This window comes from Symphalangus syndactylus, chromosome 6 (assembly GCF_028878055.3).
Source record: "Symphalangus syndactylus isolate Jambi chromosome 6, NHGRI_mSymSyn1-v2.1_pri, whole genome shotgun sequence".
Classification (NCBI taxonomy): domain Eukaryota; kingdom Metazoa; phylum Chordata; class Mammalia; order Primates; family Hylobatidae; genus Symphalangus; species Symphalangus syndactylus.
The window spans coordinates 148,325,744-148,348,124 of record NC_072428.2 but is presented as its reverse complement, the minus strand read 5'-3'; the positions used below and the strand labels follow the sequence as shown (position 1 = coordinate 148,348,124).

Genomic DNA, 22,381 nt, shown 5'->3' with positions numbered 1-22,381 from the left:
TGTATCTCCTTGCTGAATGAATTACTTGGTCATTCTGAATTCTCTCTCTCTAGTAACACTTTCTGTCTCAAAATCTGTTTTATCTGATACTAGTATAGCCAATCCAGCCCTCTCATAGCTGCTGTCTGATAGATTCTCTTTGTCCACCTTTTTACTTTCAATCTATTTGCGTCTTCTAACCTAAAGTGAGTCTCCAGTGTGCCTTCTGGGATCACCACTCAAATAAACCATCTGCAAATGAGCCCTGTCACAGCCTCTGCTTTCAAGGGGAAGCCCAAACTAAGATTATGGCTAATCTGAATGTACCATAAAATCAATGTATCCTCAGTGGAGACTGCCTTACCTTCCATCTTGAATCTTTATCTTTTCCGTGATTCCTTACTAAATTCTCAGCATGCCTGGAAAGCAAACATAATCAAAATCAAAATTTACTTTTAAATGAGAGCTTTTAAAAAATAAAACATTTTCCATATCGGTGAAAGCTCTTAACAATATTTTCATATGATTAAGAACTACTACAACCAGGAGCGATGACTTGCACCTGTAATCCCAGCTATTTGGGAGATTGAGGCAGGAGGATCACTTGAGGCCAGGAGTTCGGGACCAGCCTGGGCAACAGAGTAGACCCCATCTCTACAAAAATAAAAAATTAGCCTGGCATGGTGGCACATGCCTGTAGTCTCAGCTACTTCGGAGGCTGAGGCAGGAGGTTTGCTTGAGCCCAGGAGTTTGAAGCTGCAGTGAGCCATGATTGTGCCACTGCACTCCAGCCTGGGCGACAGAGAAAGATCCTTTCTCAAAAAATATATTTTTTAAAAAACCGTTTCAGGTTAGCAAAGCATGTTTTATTAGAGCAATAAATGTTAAAGTCTTCCTAGCATTCTTACTATTTTAGCAATAATTCAAGACAGAAAACATCTTCCAGAGAAGAAATTATGTGTTTTAACAAACTTGTGTGTGAGTGCAAATCTACATCCTTTACGAGTTCTCAGCCGGGCGCAGTGGCTCACACCTGTAATCCCAGCACTTTGGGAGGCCGAGGTGGGCAGACTGCCTGAGGTCAGGAGTTCGAGACTAGTCTGGCCAACATGGAGAAACCCCGTTTCTACTAAAAATACAAAAAAATTAGCCAGGCGTGGTGGCATTTGCCTGTAATCCCAGCTACTCAGGAGGCTGAGGCAGGGGAATTACCTGCACCAGGGAGGTGGAGGTTGCAGTGAGCCGAGATCACGCCACTGCACTTCAGCCGGGCAACAGAGCAAAACTCCGTCTCAAAAAAAAAAAAAAAAAAGAGTTCTAGAAATTTTCTATAATTTTATTGGTCTATCTGAAATACTATTTTATATTAAATATAAAAGATGGATATAAAATATAAATATATATAAATTATATAATATAAAATAAAAATATAAAATCTTTCTAAAAGAAAGATTTATCTTGAAATGTTTTTTTAATCACATTTCATGTTAGTTAGGACCTAAAATAAAGATTAGCAAAATATCAAACTGATTCTCAATTTTTAAACTTTCATTCATATCAATATACCACGTGGTTTAACAAAAATACAGAATTGAGCAAAAAAGTCTTATTGTGCCTTCTAGTGGACATGCAGTATAAAATCCAGGAATCAACACCCTAGGTTTAAGTGTTAGCTTTGCCCAAACTTGTAAAAATTTGAGTAAGACATTTAACCTGGGTTTTCCAATCTTTGAAAAACTATTACAAAATATGATTGTCAGAAAGAACAAATTGAAGTCCAGGGTTTATATATGAGAGTTTAGGCCAGGCGCAGTGGTTCACGCCTGTAATCGCGGCACTTTGGGAGGCCAAGGCGGGCAGATGACTTGAGGCCAGGAGTTCGAGACCAGCCTGGCCAACATGGTGAAACCCTGTCTCTACCAAAAATACAAAAATTAGCTGGGTGTGGTGGTGTGTGCCTGTAGTTCCAGCTACTCGGGAGGCTGAGGCAGAAGAACAGCTTGAACCTCAGAGGCGTAGGTTGCAGTGAGCCGAGTTCGTGCCACTACACTCAGGCTCGGCGACAAAGTGAGACTCTGTCTCAAAAAAAAGAGTTTATACATAAACTCCACTTATCTATAATCTTTGCAAAACCCACACGACACAGGAATTATCATCATTGCTTTAGCAAAAAGCCACCCAACACTGCAACTAAGAGGTAGACAGGAAATTCCAACCAAGGCTGACCCCCACCCCCAGCTCTGGGGGTCTCTGCCAAGGCCTGAGGGCGGAATGTTATCTCCTGTGTGTTCACAAGCAATAAACAGTGGGCAGAGGGGGACTTGCCGGCACATCCTGTTTTTAGTGGCTGTGAACCAGAATGTTTTGCCCAGGCGGGTAAAGGGGCAAAACTGCCCACCTGCGGATTTGCTTTAGCTTCAGGCAGGGAGGACTCCCTTTTGCACATTAAGAGACTCCCAAGTGAATTATTCTCCCCAAAGTGAGTACCAATTTTCTAATTTTGCATGAGCAAATGTTAAAAAGGACAAAAATAGATCCTGAGGCAACAAATATAAACAATAACATTAAAATGAAACAATTAAAATACAATTAATTTAAAAGGCCAAAGAAAGCTAATAATTTTGTATTACGTTTCCAAGCTCCTCTAGTATTCCAAAAACATACCAACCCACTTGGAGGGGCTAAGGGGTAAAATCTAGAGAAAATGAAGTATATCTATAACGGATTGCCATAGACTGGCCATCACCGGAGCCAGTAAGAAAATTCCCTGAAGCACTCCATGACAGCGGCACACGCGAAGGTCAACCACAGGGCACACAATCCTTACTGGCTGCTGGTCCCATCTCTTTTTGAGCTTGCACCTCGATTTCTGTGTTCACCGTTCTATCAAACAAAAAAATAATCCCATAACCATTTATTAGCATACTGGAATGAAGTAAGCATAATTAGTAAACCCCATAAAACTAGCACAGATTCAAAATTTAACAACAGCATCTACACCACAAGTATCTTTTAAAGTAACTATTTTTACCAGCTATTTTTAGTAAATTAGATAATTAAATGTAAAGAAAATGGATAAAAGTGTATATAAAAGGGTGATTATGCTGGGTGCGGTGGCTCACGCCTGTGATCCCACCACTTTGGGAGGCCGAGGCAGGCAGATCACCTGAGGTCGGGAGTTACAGACCAGCCTGACGAACATGGAGAAACCCTGTCTCTACTAAAAATACAAAATTAGCTGGGCGTGGTGGTACACACCTGTAGTCCCAGCTACTCAGGAAGCTGAGGCAGGAAAATTACTTGAACCCAGGAGGCAGCGGTTGCAGTGAGCTGAGATCACGCCACTGCACTCCAGCCTGGGTGACAGAGCGAGACTCCAACTCAAAAAAGAAAAAATCTTTACAGAATTACTTAGAAGAAAGTATAATGTTTAACAGAACAATGTGTCGTGCTCCATAAAATGAATTGGAATGGGAAAAAAATAACATCACTAGTGCTGGGAAAAATTATGATTTACTGACTAGATATAAAGAGGGAAAAGAAAAAAAAGTCATCAAGTTAATGATAAGAATTAGACCTGGGTGGTGCGCAAGCAGTGCACAGCACTGGGGGGCCCTGGCTGTGGTGGCGGCGGCCAGTCAGACTGCACGTGGGGCCAGGAGAAGCATCCTGTGATTATCTCAGCACCTACCACACAGGGAGGCAGGTAACGCTGCTCACCCAGATGGCCTGCAAATGGCAGAGCTGAGACAAAGCTCAGCACGTTGTCGCCAAACTCCTGTGGCCTCATCATCACACAGTCCCTCAGGACTAACACTCTGGACAGGAGAGTCATGGGCTGGAAACAGGTATTTACAAGCGATCATTTGAAGCCACTACTTCCAGGGGCAGAAAGGAGATGATCCAATCTTCAAAAGGATAAAAGTATGGCAGGCATGGTGGCTCACATTCTAATCCCATCCGTTTGGCAGGCTGAGGTAGGAGGATCACTTGAGGACAGGAGTTCAAGACCAGCCTAGGCAACACAGCAAGGACCCATCTCTAAAAAAAATTTTTTTTTGCTGGGCACAGTGGCTCACACCTGTAATCCCAGCACTTTGGTAGGCCAAGGCAGGCGGATCACCTGAGGTCAGGAGCTCGAGGCCAGCCTGGCCAACATGGCAAAACTCTACTAAAAATACAACAACAACAACAAAAATTAGCCAGATGCACGCCTGTAAACCCAGCTACTCGGGAGGCTGAGTTAGGAGAATCACTTGAACCCAGGAGGCAGAGGCTGCAGTGAGCCAAGATCACACTACTGCACTCTGGCCTGGGCAATACAGTGAGACTCAATCTCAAAAAAAAAAAAAAAAAAAAAAAAGAAGAAGAAGAAAAAATATCATATAGAGAAAGTGAGAGAGAATCACAGAGAACATCCATCCCCGGGAACAGTCCCAGTTTCTATCTGTTGTCCTGGAGTAATTATTAACAGGGCCCTTTGCACTTTATGGTAACCACAGGATAATTACATCAAGCAGTCGGTTCACAGAGTACTCAGTTGAAGAATATCTAAAAGTTGATACTAATTTTGAGTATCAAAGTACTCAAAAGTTTTGAATTTCTAAAAGTCAACACAAAAGAAAACTTTATACAGTGCTTGATCACCATTCCTGACGTTGTATCATGTATCTGTTCATTTCTTTTCCTTTTTCTTTTTTCTTTTTTTTTTTGAGACAAAGGCTCACTCTGTCCTCCAGTCTGGAGTGCAGTGGCGCGATCTCAGTTCACTGTAACCTCTTCCTCCCAGGTTCGAGCAATTCTCCTGCCTCAGCCTCCCAAGTAGCTGGGATTACAGGCACGTGCCACCACACCTGGCTAATTTTTGTATTTTTTTTTTTTTTTTAGTAGAGACAGGGTTTCACTATGTTGGCCAGGCTGGTCTCAAACTCTTGACCTCAAGTGATCCACCTGTCTTGGCCTCCCAAAGTGCTAGGATTATAGGTGTGAGCCACCATGCCCGGTCTCTTTTTTCTTTTAAGACAAGGTCTTACTGTACCACCTACGTTGGACTGTGGTGACATGATCACAGCTCACTGCAGCCTTGACCTCCTCGGCTCAAGTGATCCTCCCACCTCAGCTTCTAAAGTAGCTGGGACTACAGGCGTGTGCCACCATGACTGGCTAATTTTTTTTATTTTGGTAGAGATGGGGTCTCACTATATTTCTCAGGCTGGTCTTGAACTCCTGGGCTCAAGAGATCCTCCCACCTCAGCCTCCTGAGTAGCTAGGACTCCAGGTGTAAGCCACCACACCTATCTGAGATTTAATTTTTTTTTTTTTTTTGGTAGTTCTTTATCCTATGGCTTCTCCAACACAACATAAGCACCACAAGAACAGTAATTTTTGTTTTGTTCACAGCTGTGTCCTCAGCACCTAGAACAGTGCCCAGCACACAAGCCACTCAGATAGGAACAACTTATCTTAAAAAGAAAATGTCAGTCGTCTGAATAATCTTTCTTCTGGGACTAATTTGAAGGCAGTGGTTTTACAAAGATACAGGAAAATGTTCTTCATGGACCATTTTTCACATTCACCTTTAATAAAAGCCAAATCTATGTCCAGAAAGGCATTTCTGGGTGGAACTAAGCACATGTAACCTAAGTCACTTCCAGTAATTAAACGTAATCTAGGGAATGGAGAATAGCCAAGTTCAATAAAAGGCAAGCGGTGGAGTCTAAGTTATGGGTACAAGAGTGTTCTTTGGAAAATTACGTCGACTTTGCTGTATGTTTGAAAATGCTCGTAACACAATGTTGGGAGAGAATGATGAAGTTTTGATCTAGGGAAAGAGATTTAAAAACAAAAAAAATGGCCAGGTGCGGTGGCTCATGCCTGTAATCCCGGCACTTTGGGAGGCCGAGGTGGGTGGATCACGAGGTCAGGAGATCGAGACCATCCTGGCTAACACGGTGAAACCCCGTCTCTACTAAAACTACAAAAAATGAGCCAGGCGTGGTGGCGGGCGCCTGTAGTCCCAGCTACTCAGGAGGCTGAGGCAGGAGAATGGCATGAACCCGGGAGGCAGAGCTTGCAGTGAGCCAAGATCGTGCCACTGCACTCCAGCCTGGGCGACAGAGCGAGACTCCATCTCAAAAAAATAAATAAATAAAAACAAAAAAAAGAGTATCTGTCCTCAAGGAGCTGCTTCTCAGTGACCGCCTCATCTAACCTTCCGTGCGGCTTTCAATAAGTAGATGCGGGTAGCAGAACCGGCACTGCCTCAAACCTGCTAAGAAACACGGCCAACGCCCTGATACAAACGGAGGGCGTGGGCTGCGGAAGACAGTGGGGTCTCAGTGAGGAAAGGCCCCAGGGCAAAGGCGAGGGAGGTTAAAGGACTCAGACCCCATGCAGGACAACGCCAAGAGCGGCTGAGATGGCCGGGAGCCAGGCGGCTTCTGCTCCTAACACGACTGCTTCTCGGCCTAAGTGCTCCCAGTTCTAACCCACTGGCTTTTGCGTTTTACAGCAAACACTGCAGTGGCCACCACCTCTACGTCCATTTCCTCAGCTGTGTCAATTCAGATCGGGAGATCCAGGTCCTGCGCTTCTGCTGAGGCCTCCAGTCTCATCCCTGAAGGCGTGACTCTCCCTTAGACTCAAATACCACCTGACCCTTGCAAAGATTTCGCTTCCATCTTAAAGGAAGCATCACCGAGAAATAGGTAAATAAAATCATATTCACTTCAGATTCTGTAAAAACAGAGCAGCAAAAAGCACACTCATGAGAACAAAAGGTGCTAAAACACCTCTAGGAAAATCCTAAGTACAGGGATGAAACCACACACCTGGGAGGGAAATTAGACCCTCTGCAATCAATGCTTTTACATTTTTATTCTGTCTTGTTTTGCTTTTTTTGCAAACTTATACCAATCCTGGTTGAAACGTTTGCTAATTATTCACTTAATTTCCACTTTAAAACGTACCAGCTTCCTTTTCAATGTTAAATTTCAAAATTTTTTTTTTTTTGAGAGACAGAATCTCACTCCGTCACCCAGGTTGGAGTGCAGTGGTGCGATCTCAGCTCACTGCAACCTATGCCTCCTGGGTTCCAGCAATTCTCCTTCCCAGATTCCAGCGATTCTCCTACCTCAGCCTCCCGGGTAGCTGGGACTATAGGCACCTGCCACCACGCCCCACTAATTTTTGTATTTTTAGTAGAGACGGGGTTTCACCGTGTTGGTCAGGCTGGTCTCGAACTCCTGACGTCAGGTGACCCGCCCACCTCAGCCTCCCAAAGTGCTGGGATGACAGGCATGAGCCACTGCGCCTGACCAAATTTCAAAGTGTTATGATAGATTTCCAAATATCTGTTAAAAGTACATTCACAATATAATCAACATATGTGACATCACATTCCTTAGATCAGTAATCTGTCTACACTAACCACGTGATCAAGACTTGAGTCACGTTTTTCCTAAATTACTACCACTGGGCCACAAATCTCAACCTTGTCTGGCGACGTGGCCTGGTAAGCCTCCTCTGAGAGCGCTGGGCTCGGGGCGGCTGCTAAGGCAACGAAGCATCAGAAGGGGTACCTTGGATTCCCTTTCCCTGTGCTCATCTTTCGCCAATCTCTCTTTTCCATCCACGTTGCTTCGGTGCCTCTCATCATCAAAACGAAGGCCTTCTTTGTGTCGCTTTTCTTTATGTCTTTCTTCCCCTTCTTTGTCAGAGAATGAATTACTTTTCTCTTTGGAATATTTCTCTCTTTTTTCCCTTGTGCTGCTTTTTTCTCGGTGTTTCTTGTCTCGATCTGGCTCTCTGGGCTTCCTGTGTCTCCTCTCGCCTTCTTCTTTATAAAGCCAGTACTTGAGAGGGTTGTCCTTGCTGTCTCTGTACTGCAGCTGTAAAACACAACAAGCTGAGAAACAAAGGAGCACATCAAACAGGAGTGCAGCCGGCCCTCCCTCTCTGTGGGTTCTGCAACAACAGATCCAACCAACCACAGATCAAAAACATTCGAAGAAAATCGCATCCACATTAAATACATGTACAGACTTTTTCCTTGTCATCACACCCTAATCAATAACAACTATTTACATCTCATTTGTATTGCATTAGGGATTTTAAGTAATCTAGAGATGATTTAAAACATCCAGGTGAAAGTGCATAGGTTATATGTAGACACTACACCATTTTATATGGGGGACTTGGGTATTCGTGGATTTTGGTATCTGAGGGGGTCCTGGAGCCCTTCTCCCATGGATACCAAGGGAGGACTGTGCTGTCTTTATGAATGTTACAATAATAGGAGGAAAACTTAACAGAACTACCACTGCCCCCTTCAGTCCTCAATTCCACTGTCAGATATATTCCTGAAAACTTAATCTGTTACCCCTCTGTAAGGAAAAACCCTATTCATGTCATGGTCCACGGTCAGACACTGCTGTCACCCCAACGCCACACAGTAACTCTGCAGCCCAGCCACCTCGCTCCCACAGAGAAAGCAATGCCTCCCCACATGACGCCCAGCACTCACAGTCGGCCCTCCTCGCCTCTCCACATGACGCCCAGCACTCACAGTCGGCCCTCCTCGCCTCTCCACATGGCACCTGGCACTCACAGTCGGCCCTCCTGGCCTCTCCACATGGCACCCAGCACTCACAGTCAGCCCTCCTGGCCTCTCCACATGGCACCCAGCACTCACAGTCAGCCTTCCTGGCCTCCACAGCCTCATCCCTCATGCTGGTGGCCCTCAGCCTAAGCTCTGACAGCCCTGGGGTCCCTCCTGGGCAAGCTCTGACTTCTCTGAGAGATGCCCTCTCTGGCAAGTATGACAGCACAAGGCTGCCACATCTCTCACATCACTCTCCTCATTAGTCCCATGCAGATGGAGAGTCTTGAAAATGGGACCAGAGTTTAACCATCTCTGTGACTAAAACACTCCAACCTGGGTGACAGAGCAAGACCCTGTCTCTAAAAACTAAAAAAAAGGAGAGAAAAAAAATAAGCAAAAGTACACAAGTAGTAAATAACAAAAGACAGTAAACCTGCTTTCAAAAATGCCCAGAAATGCCATTTTCTTCTGAATCAAATGAGCAAAACTTTTAAACGAAGATGATGCCCAGCTCCTGCTTAGGACATGAGGAATTATGCTCTGATGATATAAATAATTACAACTTTTATGTAAAGCTAATGGGTTAAGTTTACATTTACTTTGATCCAGCAAGTTCATTTCCAGAAATTAATCATAAGGGAATAATTATGAACGAACCAAAAAGCATACCATCTGGATGTCTTTATAATTTACACAAAAAACACAAACACACAGAAACAACCTAAGTGTGCAGAACCGCAGGTGCCTGGAGAGCACCAACACATCTGCACCGTGAAACACCAAGCCGCGCGCGCTGAAACACAGGGAGAGACAGGATGACTCAGGAAAAGGCTCAAAATGTGTTCCGTTTAAACAATTTATAAAACAGTAAAAATCTACAGAAAACAATGTTATACATGCACAAATATATAGACCTGGAAAAAGACACACCTAAATGCTATCAATATTACCTGTGAATGAGGATTAGACAGTCTCTGTTTTCTTATTACTGATTTGTATCTTCTAAAGTTTCTAAAATCATCACATACTACCTTTGGAATCAGAAAAGCACACTGGACTATGAGGGAAAGAAACCGGCTACACACACTGCTGGAGGCCTTTTCCAGGCCTGAAATCCTGGCTTAGGACATTTTCTAAAAATGCTTCCAACAGTAATGCTTAAAACATCCTTTGCAACCCTTTCCCCAGGCCTTGCTTCGTGTACCTTTCTTTCTCGGTATCTTCTCTCTCTGCCTTCGTCTCCTCCTTCAGAGTCTTCATCCTTCTCTTCACTTCTTACTTTACTTACTAAAAGTAAAACATATTTTTAATACTCCCAAATGTTAGCACATCAAAAAGCTCTTTTAACATCTTGCTATGGATGGTATTGCACATTTTATATTTATTAATATGTATTTTAAAATATTCTTCAACTAAAACACATGCCTCCAACTCAAGAATGAAGAGTTCTAGTATCAAATTTAAAATGAAGGAGATGAACATGGCAATCTAAGTGATATGGTTTGGATCTGTGTCCCCACCCAAATCTCACACTGAAATGTAGTCCCCAATGCTGAAGGTGGGACCTGGTGGGAGGTGACTGGATCATGGGGGTGAATTTCCCCCTGGGTGCTGTTCTTGTGATACTGAGTGAGTTCTCAACAAGATCTGGTTGTTTCAAAGCATATGGCACCTCCCCACTCTCTCCCTTCCTCCTGCCCTGGCCCTGTAAGACGTCACTGCTTCGCTTCACCTTCCCCTAAGACTGTAAGTCTCCTGTGGCCTCCCCAGCCGTGTTCCTGTACAGCCTGCACAACTGTGAGCCAATTAAACCTCTTTTCTTTATAAATTCCCCAGCTTCGGGTGTTCCTGTACAGCATTATGAGGACAGACTCGTACACTAAGGAACAGAGAGACTTCTTGCCTCACTCAGTTTGCTGCTGAAGCAACCAGGCAAATGTCTGAGTAACCCCTGGAAATTCAAGAGGGCACCAGACCAAACTCATACAGCCTTCAGGGTTTCTGTGCATCATGCAGAAGCAGAGCTTAGTCTGAACAGGAGAACCAGCCCAATCAGCCAAACACTTTAGCCAAATGTGAGCTCCAGGGAAATGCCAGCAACTGGATGCACTGAGGACCCAGAGCAGCCCCCATACCTCCTGGCACCCCCACTGCTGAGGGGACCAAGGAAGCCAGAGGCCCCTGAATAAACAAGGAAGCCAGGTGCGGCAGACTCCCCAGGGCACCAGACTACAGCATCCATCCTGGGCTGGGGAGGCTGAAGCACCAAGGCCCAGTATGACCTGCAAGACAGACTGGGCGCAAACAGAGCCAGGCAGGTACCGATAACACCAAAGCATCATCCAACAAGGAAAGCTGGACTTTCACTTCTGAATCTGCACACAAAAAAGGCATCAGATGTAAAATTCAGAGAGTGGACACTTTAAAAGATCAGGGCAAAGTTAAACTTTCAAACATCACTGAGGCAAAGTGCATTCATTCAAAAAGCATTTACCAGGCTGGGCACGGTGGCTCACACCTGTAATCCCAGCACTTCGGGAGGCCGAGGCAGGTGGATCACGAGGTCAGGAGTTCAAGATCAGCCTGGCCAACATGGTGAAACCCCGTCTTTACTAAAAATACAAAAATTAGCCAGGCATGGTGGCGTGTGCCTGTAATCCCAGCTACTCGGGAGGCTAAGGAAGAGAATTGCTTGAACCCAGGAGACAGAGGATGCAGTGAGCAAAGACTGCAACACTGCACTCCAGCCTGGGCAACAGAGCAAGACTCCTTCTCAGAAAAAAAAAAAAAAAAAAAGGCATTTACCAAGCACTGAGCACTCTTCTAGGAGTCTAGGTTACAAGGGGAGGGCCCCAGAACAGGTAGATTTTCAAGGCTGAAACCCCAGGACTCTCCGAGAGACTGGAAGAGAAAGCAGGACATCAGGATACGTCCCAGGTCTTCTGACCTCAGGACGCAAGGATGCAGGTGCTATCAACTGAGATGGGCAAGCCTGCAGGACAGCCGGTGTGGAGGGGCTACCGGAAGCTCCATGTGGGGTACACTGCGTTTGTGTTACCCATTAGACATCAAAGCACAGGGGATACACAAGCCTGGAATTCAGGGACGATGCCCAGCTGGAGGTAAAAACTTCGAAAAAAGGACACAGACAAACAGTATTTAAAACCATGAGACTAGATCCAGCCAGCAAGGGCAAGGGGTTGCTCCAGAGGAGGCCTGGGGACGCAGTCCTGGATAAAGGCCACACTGCACAGACGGGCGGTGCGGAAAGAAAGGAGATGAGAAGAGATGTACAGAGGGAACAACTTGAGAGAGTCAAGTCTACAATCAGTTTTCAAAAGTCTTTCCAGTACAATTCCTTTCAACACCACATTGAAAAAATGAGCAGGTAGTCAAAAAAGGATGATCTGAGAACAAAAGATTTTATTGCAAATAAATACCAAAAACATCAAAAACAATAATTTTGAAAAGAGCATTAAATAGTAGGACAGCTACTGTTAAAATTAATTAGGCCAACAGCAGGGTGTGGTGACACGTGCCTGTAACCCCAGCTACTCAGGAGGCTGAGGCACGAGGATCACTTGAACCTGGGAGGTGGAGGTTGCAGGGAGCCAAGATCACACCACTGCACTCCGGCCTGGAGAACGGAGTGAGAGTCTATCTCAATAAAAAAATAAATAAAATAAAAATAATTAGGCCAAGTGCAGTAGCTCCTACTTATAATCCTAGCACTTTGGGAGGTCAAGATAAATGGACTGCTAGAGACCAGTTCAAGACTAGCCTGGGCAACATGTGAGAGCCCCATCTCTACAAACAATTTTTTTTAATTATCCAGGTGCTGGACGGGCACTGTGGCTGACGCCTATAATCCTAGTACTCTGGGAGGTCGAGGTGGGTGGATTGTCTGAGCTCAAGAGTTCGAGACTAGCCTGGCCAACATGGTGAAACCCCCGTCTCTACTAAAAATACAAAAAATTAGCCAGGTGTGGTGGCATGTGCTTGTAGTCCCAGCTACTCAGGAGGCTGAGGCACGAGAATCACTTGAACCAGGGAGGCGGAGGCTGCAGTGGGCTGAGAACATGCCTCTTCACTCCAGCCTGGGCAACAGAGTGAGACTCTATCTCCAAAAATAATAATAAATTACCCAGGTGCAGTGGTGCGAGCCTGTAGACTCTGCTACTCAGTTCAAGGCTGTGGTGGGCTGTGATCACACCACTGCACTACAACCTTGGCGACAGGGCAAGACCCTGACTCTACTTTATTTTTTTAAGCAATAAATCAACAAATAAAATATATTTTTAAAGAAAACAAAATTAGTGGTAACCCAACTAACCCATCCATTCCACCTCATGTATATGCCACCCCAACAGAAATGCACATATATGAACACCAAAAAATATACATGATAACATTCTTAGCAGCCTTATTCCTAATAGTGTAAATCTGCAAATGACTCAAATGGCCACCAGCAGTGAAATGGATAAACAGATCACGGTGTGTCTATATGGTGTATCTAACGGTGGCAATGAGTAAAGGCCCTCGGTTTCCATCCTTTTCACAGCCAGGCCTTCTAACCCTTCTGCTGATTCTAAGAGTAACTACCTATTCTTCTAATAGACTCCTTCTGCATTTATATGTGCTAGTTTACATTTTTATAAGAAGCATATATTGGCCGGGCGCAGTGGCTCACGCCTGTAATCCCAGCACTTTGGGACGCCGAGGCGGGCGGATCACGAGGTCAGGAGATCAAGACCATCCTGGCTAACAGGGTGAAACCCCGTCTCTACTAAAAATACAAAAACAAAATTAGCCGGGTGTGGTGGCAGGCGCCTGTAGTCCCAGCTACTCAGGAGGCTGAGGCAGGAGAATGGAGTGAACCTGGGAGACAGAGCTTACAGTGAGCCCAGATCGCGCCACTGCACTCCAGCCTGGGCAACACAGCAAGACTCTGTCTCAAAAAAAAAAAAAAAAAAAAAAAACAAGAAGCATATACTACCTATACAACCAAAAAATACTGAAGAAATTTCCATTTGGGGAGGAAAAAAAGTATGTACCTTTACCTTACAATTCCTAGGAATTTAGCTAAATAAAATAAAACACACTTTTAGAAAATATTTTTTATCAAAGAGGTTTATTTTTGTTTATTTACGATGACAACTGAGATTTACTGAGATAATAAGCCTAAAATATGGTTTTGCTTTTTGGGTTTTTTTTTTTTTAGACAGAGTCTCGCTCTGTCACCCAGGCTGGAGTGCAGTGGCATGATCTCAGCTCATTGCAACCTCCTCCTCCCGTGTTCAAGTGATTCTCATGCCTCAGCCTCCCAAGCAGCTGCGCCACCACATCCAGCTAATTTTTGCTTTTCTTTTTTTTTTTTTTTCAGTAGAGATGGGGTTTCGCCATGTTGGCCAGACTGGTCTTGAACTCCTGGCCTCGAGTGATCTGCCCACCTCGGCCTCCCAAAGTGCTGGGATTACAGGCATGAGGCACCGTGCCTGGCCCTGAAATATGTTTTAATAGTAAAAGTCTAGCTAATAATGAGAAAACTGTTATTCCTTTCATTGGCTGAATTTTTTTTTTTTTCTTTTGGAGACAGAGTCTCGCTCTGTCTGGAGTACAGTGGCACAATCTCGGCTCACTGTAACCTCCACCTCCCTGGTTCAAGCAATTCCCCTGCCTCAGCCTTCTGAGTAGCTGGGATTACAGGCGCACGCCACCACGCCTGGCTAAATTTTTTGTATTTTTAGTAGAGACAGGGTGTCACCAAGTTGGCCAGACTGGTTTCAAACTCCTGACCTCAGGTGATCCACCCACCTTGGCCTCCCAAAGTGCTGGGATTACAGGCATGAGCCACCACGCTCAGCTGGCTAAATGGTTTTTACAGTTTTTGTTTTTTCTTTTGAGACAGGGTCTCACTCTGTTGCCCAGGCTGCAGTGCAGTGGCACAATCATAGTTTATTGCAGCCTTGACCTCCTGGGCTCAAGGGATCCTCCCACATCGGCCTACCAAATAGCTAGAACTACAGGCAAGCGCCACCACACACAGCTAATTTTTTTATTTTTTGTAGTGATGGAGTCTCCCTATGTTGCCCAAGCTGGTCTCAAAATCCTGGGCTGGAGCGATCCTCCCACCTCAGCCTCCCAAAGTGCTGGGATTACAGGTATGACCCACCACACCTGGCCTGAACAAGTTTTTAAAATACCAAAAGGAAAACAATGATAAAAAGTACACACACACCCCACAAGAGAGAGAACAGGGACCTCTAACTTCAAAGATAAAACATTTGTGAAAACTATGAGAGAAAACAAAAATAACAAATGAACATTTCAAAAGAGGAAAATGTCCCAAACAGCAAGAACTTTTAAAAGAAACAGAGCCAGCTGGGCACAGTGGCATGTCTGTAATGCCAGTGCTTTGGGAGGCTGCAGTGGGAGGATCGCTTGAGCCCAGGAAGTTGAGGCTGCTGTGAGCTGTGATGGCACCACTGCTCTCTAGCCTGGGGGCAGAGCAAGACCCTGTCCAGAAAAAAAAGGAAAGGGGAAGGAGGGAAGGGGGGAGAGAGGGAGGGGAGGCAGCAAGCTATCAACCTGTCACCAGCAGCAATGCGGCACCTCGGGTGGAACCACAGGAAGGCGAGCAGGGACCCACCTGAGCGGCCTTTCCTCTCCGCCCGCTCCAGAAGCCACCGGTCGTGCGTCTCCTGGCCCAGCAGATTGTGGTGGGCCACCGTCTGCCGGAGTTCTTCCTTCCGGGCCCTTCTGTCTTTTTCTTTTTCCCTGTCCTTTCCTCTGCTGTGAGACTTTTCTGCCTCTCGATGTCTCTCCTTCAGCTTTTCTCTCTCCCGGTCTTTTGTGTCTCTTCTCCTCTCCCTCTGTCTGTCTCTGTCCCTCTCCCCACGAGGACTCTCCTTAGCTGTGTGGACTTCGGCCACCCTGTCTCTGCTCCTGGCATCCTGGTCAGGATCCCTGAACCTCGGCTCCTTGTGTTCAGGAAGGTCCATCTCAGACTCCTTACGCAGCTTCTTCTCTCTGTGCTTCTTTTCTTCCTTGGAACCACCTGACTGTATGGCCTGAAACAAGAGAACAAAGGGTCCTCTGTGACCAGGAAGGCAGATTTCCATTAGACTTTTAATACCTGAATGTGAGAAGCAGACACAGCTGAAGGACCTTAAAACATATTTGCATTCAGCTACTTTCCAATCCCAGTTTCCAATCCCAGATGGGCCAAGGCCTGCATGGATGAGAATTCTTAGAACACTAAAGGACATGGAGTCAAGCTTAGATTTCTACAACTGCCCACCAGCGCCCCTAATATCATGGACATTCACATTGATCGGCAAATCAAATCTAAAATACGTGTATTAGAGGGTGAAAAATTACCCATTGGGTACAATGTTCACTATTCGGGTGACAGGTACAATTCGGGTGTCAGGAGCACTAACGGCCCAGACTTCACCACTCCACAAGATATGCATGTAAGAAACCTGCACCTGTACCCCCTAAATATGAAAAATAAAGTAAAATTCAAAAAAAATAAGTAGGACCAGGCATGGTACCTCACACCTATTATCCCAGCACTTTGGGAGGCTAAGCCAGGAGGATCACCTGAGGCCAGGAGTTCAAGACTAGCCCGAGCAACATAGCAAGATCCCCATGTCTACCCCAAAAAATTAAAAAATTAGCAAGCCTGGTGGTTCATGCCTGTAGTCCTAGCTACTCGAGAGACTGAGGTGGGAGGACAGCTCAGGCCCAGAAGGTCAAGGCTGCAGTGAGCTATGATTTCACCAATGCACTCCGGCCTGGGCAAAACGGTGAGACCCTGTCTCTAAAAAAAAGAGTAAAATTAATTAACTAAAAATAAATAAATAAATAAAATGCTACATGTGTTAAAAGAGAGATACTGAAGCTGTCTTTTAAAGTTGCTAAAACACAAACCGCCTGGGCCCCATACAAATAAGGACCCTCGTTCTAAAACTCTCAGGACTCTCATTCCCAAAGCCCCTCTCCCCACCCACCGCTGCGGCCCCTGAAGTGAGCACTCCCTGCCCCGGAGCAGTGCGGAGGCCCCTGAGCCATGGCAGGCCCCACGAGTGGTGGGAATGTCCAGCTGGCTTAACCAACGTTCCACAGGGATCGTTAGCTGCACACCTTCACCTCTGAGTTGAAAGTACTTCTGAAATGAGGCACACGTAACCATACCGTGTTGTGTACCAGGTAAAGCGGGTCCAAGAAAACCACACGAGTCCTGCACAGATCCCAATCCAAATCTTTACAATAATTACCCAGAGATGTTTTCTGAGGTCATCTGCTTTCCAGGTATCATCTTTGGTTCTTCTCTAAATAGAAAAGTATAAAGTTAGAATGTTTAAAGTTTAAAATAATTAATTTTCTGTGCTCTAGTGAGCTGCTTTTTCATTAGGCCATTTAAATCAATGGCAGTTAATTCCTGACATGCCAGAAAATAATTCTCTACCTCCTGGAATAAAAGGTAACAGAAATACAGATTTTTAAAAATTACTCACTCGTCTAAAATGACACATTATTATAAAATGTATCCCTTTGGCTACTTCAAAACTTAAATATTATAAAATAAAAGTGAAAACACGTTATAACAGCAGTTGAACAACAGAGGAAGGACAAATATTCTGTGGGTTTAAAATATCTTGTGTCAGACTGTATTTTCCAAAAACAGTCACAACAGACTCACGTCCCAAGCGCTGCGCACACAGAGGGAGTCTGTGCTCCTTCTGTGGCCGCTGGGCTCAACCCAGGACAGAAGGCATCATGGGCCTCCCAGGACGATGGGTTTCCGCCTGGTCCTCCTGGGCTGCAGCTCCAGATACTTCCCTGTGAGGAAGAGAAGCAGCCCTGGGGAGAGGCCCCTACAGATGCCACAGCCCAGAGGGTCCCTCACAGCAGATGCCACAGCCATGGGCCCAGAGGGGTCCCTCACAGCCAGCACCAGGGCAGGTGTGTGAGAGGCGTGGCCCCTCATGAGTCACCACCTCCTGAACCTCAAGTCTCCCCAGACGAGGCCCCAGGTATCAGCGACAGAACTAAGCCTGCTGCTGTGAGCTCTCCTGATCCACAGAGTATGTGAGAAAATTAGAAGGCTGCTGTTGTCTCACACCACGGCCTTTTACACAGAAACAGCAGCTGGGATGTATGACAGACAGAAATGAGTTTAGCATCTGGTGCATACCAGATGCTATCCTGAGTCAAGCACAATATTTAAATCTCATAACCCTACTAAGAAGGCTATCGGCTCAATTTTTCTAATGAGGACAGTGAGGCATCACGAGGCTCAGCAGCTTTCAGCTCTAGAGTCCTGCCAAGGAACAAATCAGGAGTGGAACCGACACCTGTGGTGGAGTGAATGTTCAAGGGTCGCCAAAGAAAGCCTGCCTGTCCCTGAGGACACCCTATCACACCCGTCTGCCACACTGGGCAACCCGTGGGCCCACAAGCTCACTCATGTCTCTGGCCCTCCAGGGCCCTGTACTAGTATTCAGCAAATACACGCCAAGCTCCTCGCACACACCGAGCACTGCTGCAGAGCTGGGGCTGCGCAGATAAAACCCAAGAAAGGCCCCAGGCCCAAAAACACCATCCAGCTCCTCTGATGTTTGTTGTTTCTACTGCGGAAGTGTTTGCTCCTCGTTGGATAATCCACCTTTCAAGTGTGATGACACCTCTCCAGCTAAGCCCTCACCTTCCAGAAAGGAAGGCCTATCTTAGTCCTCTGTGTCACCCAGCACTGCTTAGCATGTCACAGCGCCTCACGACCACCAGCCGTTAAAGAATCCACACTGTGCGTGCCGGGAAAGGAGGCATCCGGGCAGCCGGCTCACCAGGTATCTGACTGTTCTAAGAATCTGAGGGAGAATATTAAAATAACAAGGTGCTGTGGTCTTAAAACATTTCCACTGACTCTTCAACAACCCTTCCTTTACAAGTCAAGCCAATTCCCCTTCCCACCAACGTGGGCCAGATTCTATGTCACACTCTTCTTCATCGTCGTCTTTTTGTTTTTTTGACAGGGTCTGGTTCTGTCACCCAGGCTGGAGTGCAGTGGCGCAACCTCGGCCCAAGTCATCCTCCCACCTCAGCCTCCCGAGTAGCTGGGATGACACCTGGCTAATATTTGTATTTTGTAGAGACGGAGTTCCGCCATGTTGCCCAAACTCCTGAGCTCAAGCCGCCCGCCCTGACACACTTCTGATGAGGAGGACGGGGTGGAGGGCCAGGTGTGCGCCTTCCTGCTCAGGGTCCCTTCCAGAGCTTCCACCTGGCTGTGGCACCCGCTTGCTCTCACCGTGCACCCTGGGAGACGCAGCTGCCATAGCACAAGGATGCCCAAGCACTCCCAGGGAGGCCCAGGCAGAGACCAGCACCAGCCCACACCTCAGAAGGGCCCCTCAGCCCAACGCAACCTTCAGGGAGCGTGACGACTGCACTCTAACATCCCCCCACACCACCCCCAAACCCCAACCCACAGGAACCATGAGGACAGTAAAGGTTGACTGTGCTCTAAGGCAAGGTTGGGACTCCCCTTCTGCACCCTCACCCCCACCTGGGGCGCCTCCTGTCACACTGCACCACTGCCTCCTGGCAACCCTCACGATGGCGATTCCTACAAGATCCGTGCTGGTCTCCCCGAGGAGAGCATGAGCTTTGCCAGTGCAGCCACAGCTCCTTTTTCTGTGCCGCTCCTGCTCCACAGCTGCACTGAGGCCTGAGCAGAACCTCAGTGCAGAACACGCAGGTGCTTATCACCGTGCCACAGTAACACACTCCAACAACACAGGGTACAACCCCAGTACAACAGAGCTTCATGCTAAGCCTAACCGCATATCACCACGCCACAGTAACACACTCCAACAACACAGGGTACAACCCCACAACCCCGGTACAACAGAGCTTCATGCTAAACCTAACCACATATCACCACGCCACAGTAACACACTCCAACAACACAGGGTACAACCCCACAACCCTGGTACAACAGAGCTTCATGCTAAACCTAGCTTCAGCTGAGCAAAATCAATCAAGGATGATTTCCTGCAGAGAATATACCATAACTATTCAATTTTTCCCTTTGAGAAACACTTCCTTAAAGGTATAAATAAAGGGAGCATTTGGGTATTTGTTTCAAAAAAAAAAAAAAAAAAAAACAGATTTAGTCCAAATGAAAAATGGAAACTTTTCATGGACAAGCCACTAAAACTCTTCCTGGAATGTGAAAATTAGGGCAAACAAAAAAAGCTGTAATACCTCATAAATATATTAAATAATTATTATTTTTTTTGAGACGGAGTCTTGCTCTGTCACCCAGGCTGGAGTGCAGGGGCGCAACCCCAGCTCACTGCAACCTGCACTCCCTAGGTTCAAGCAATTCTCGTGCCTCAGCCTCCTGAGTAGCTGGGATTACAGGCACCCACCACCACGCCCGGCTAAGTTTCATAATTTTAGTAGAGATGGGGTTTCCCCTTGTTGGTCAGGCTGGTCTCGAACTCCCGACCTCAGGTGAGCACTCCCCCTGCCCTCCCAAAGTGCTGGGATTGCAGTTGTGAGCCACCATGCCCGGCTCTTTGTTTAAAGTTAACTTCTACAGAGAAGTTTAATATAGGACCTGCTATAAACTAAAGGGCTGAATGGAACCCAGGACACGAGTGACCAGAGAGGGGACGCCCGGGATACTCGGGGACAGTCCAACCAGAAGACCCAGGAGACCGGGGTACCACAGAGAGGGGACGCCCAGGACACCAAGGGGCAGTCCAACCGGGAAACGTGGGCACCACGGAGAGGGGACACCTAGAACATTAGGGGACAGTTCAACCAGGGGACGTGGGCGCTGCACACAGGGGATGCTGAGGACATTCAGGGGACACTGGGAAGGCACTAGGCCACCAGCTCGCAATGTGAAAAGTATGTCACAAAACCCATCCAGTGGGGTTTCTTAATGGTCGTTAAAATTACTGATGCTGACAAAGTTAAAAACCTTGAGGACAAGAGGTCTCTGACAGAGATCACAGGATTTTTCTTCGGCCTCTCTAGTTTTCAGTAAGAAAAAAACAGCCATTTTCTTAAATGCACAGAATACTGACTACTTTGGAGCACTTAAAACTCAGCTAATATGGACTGTTTACCCTCAAGTTTTCTATCCATGCTGTCTCCCTCTCTAGAGTTTCAAACTGTTCAACAGTGATTTACGGCTTCCCTACCATCGGTCCCCACTTGCCACAAGTAAACCACATGCTTCTGCCAAGGCCTTTTAAAGACCAACTTGACCTGTCCTCAGACTCTGCCCTATGGAGCAGCCCAGCAATCCACGCTTAAAATCAACTCTCCGAGTATGGAACCAAAGGGCAAAGTTCCCCAGCACTCCCATGAGCGGAACAAACTCCAACCTGGGGACGGGGCGGGGAGGAGACTCAGGAGAGTTAAGCAGCAAAACCATCAGCACGATTCAGCCCAGGCACTAGCGGATGAGAACTGGAGCCTGCGGTCTTCAGCGTCTGCAAGCACTTGTCCTGGGCCAGCATCCTTCATGCCTATAGCAAGCAAGCAGGAGATGAGTGGCTGCCCAGCACCAGCTCCCCAGGGCCTCTGTCCCTCGATTTACGCTCGATTTACATCAACTAAGTCATCTAGAACCTTTTCATAACAAAACTCTTTGGAGAACTATACAGTAAGAACCCTGAACGATGTTTACATCCCTTTGATTTGCCTCCCGAATAAAACAGATGAAACTGATTTAACTCCCCTTCCCCTCGATGCAGGGCTTCAAGGGAATTCTTTTCCCCACTCTCATCTCATCCTGAAATCCAAGGAGAAGTAAACCTGGGCTGAAATCACCTCCAAGGTGGTATCACCTCCAAGATGCACCATCAGAGGTGGTGAAGCCAAAACCTCACTTCAGGGAGGACACTCACAGCCCAGACGGAAAGCAGATCCCACCCCTGTGCCATCTTGTCCAACCCACACTCCAAGTGCGTGTGAGGGCTTCCGCGCTCTGTAAGCCAAACAGCAGAAACCCCTGGACCTGACGCTCATTGCTCCTGCCACATAACCTCCGACAGCTGGGTAGACTCCAGCAAGATGGTGCCACTGGCATCTGCAGCCACCTGTGGGCAGTGGGCTTCTCCCCTTGCTTTCCAACCCAGCCTCCTCTTTTAGAAAACACTCATCAGAGGTTAAAGTTAAATACTGATTTGAACTAGTTAATTGAACATTAAGAAATGTTTAAAAGAAGTTATTTTGGGCCAGGCATGGTGGCTCACACCTGTAATCCTAACACTTTGCTAGGCTGAGGTAGGAAGATTACTTGAGCCCAGGAGTTCAAGACCAGCCAGGGCAACACAGCAAGACCCCATCTCCATCAAAAAAAAAAAATCAACCAAGCATGGCGGTTCAACCGCAGTCCCAGCTACTCAGGAGGCTAAGATGGGAGGCTCACTTGAGCCCAGGAGGTCAAGGCTGCAGTGAGCTGTGATAACTGCCACTGCACACCAGCCCAGGTGACACAGCGAGACCCCATCTCTATAAAAAAATAAACAGATGAAAGCGTCACCAGATACTACTATTTCTGCTTCTAACATGTTTCTAAATCTACTCTTCCTTCCAGGGACATTGCCATAAATCCATTCTGGACCTTCAGGACGACCACTAGCTCTGTGCAAAGCAGCAAAGGCACCCTCCAGCCTGAGTCCCCACACGACAGAGACACCGCGGCCCAACCCTGTTACATCCATCTACATGGACCCAGTGGTATAGCGCTGACGTCCACATCGTCATCCT

At 46.6% G+C, this 22,381-nt stretch overlaps 1 protein-coding gene across 6 annotated transcripts in view; it reads right to left on the bottom strand.

Annotated features, from left to right (window-relative positions):
• Positions 1-22,381, bottom strand: part of DYNC2I1 (dynein 2 intermediate chain 1) — a 105,171-nt gene that overhangs the window by 73,966 nt on the left and 8,824 nt on the right. For 5 of the 6 annotated variants that reach the window (XR_010121433.1, XM_063641760.1, XM_055269710.2 and 2 more), the window contains exons 2-8: positions 17,309-17,428; positions 16,864-16,917; positions 15,231-15,651; positions 9,786-9,868; positions 7,560-7,868; positions 2,807-2,862; positions 344-398 (exon numbers count right to left, since the gene is read on the bottom strand). Coding sequence is in view for 5 of the 6 variants with exons in the window: in XM_063641760.1 (XP_063497830.1) it covers positions 344-398; positions 2,807-2,862; positions 7,560-7,868; positions 9,786-9,868; positions 15,231-15,651; positions 16,864-16,917; positions 17,309-17,428 (1,098 nt within the window). In the remaining variant the exon portion in view is untranslated. The remainder of the gene's footprint in view (positions 1-343; positions 399-2,806; positions 2,863-7,559; positions 7,869-9,785; positions 9,869-15,230; positions 15,652-16,863; positions 16,918-17,308; positions 17,429-22,381) is intronic. The other variant, XM_055269712.2, reaches the window with a different exon arrangement.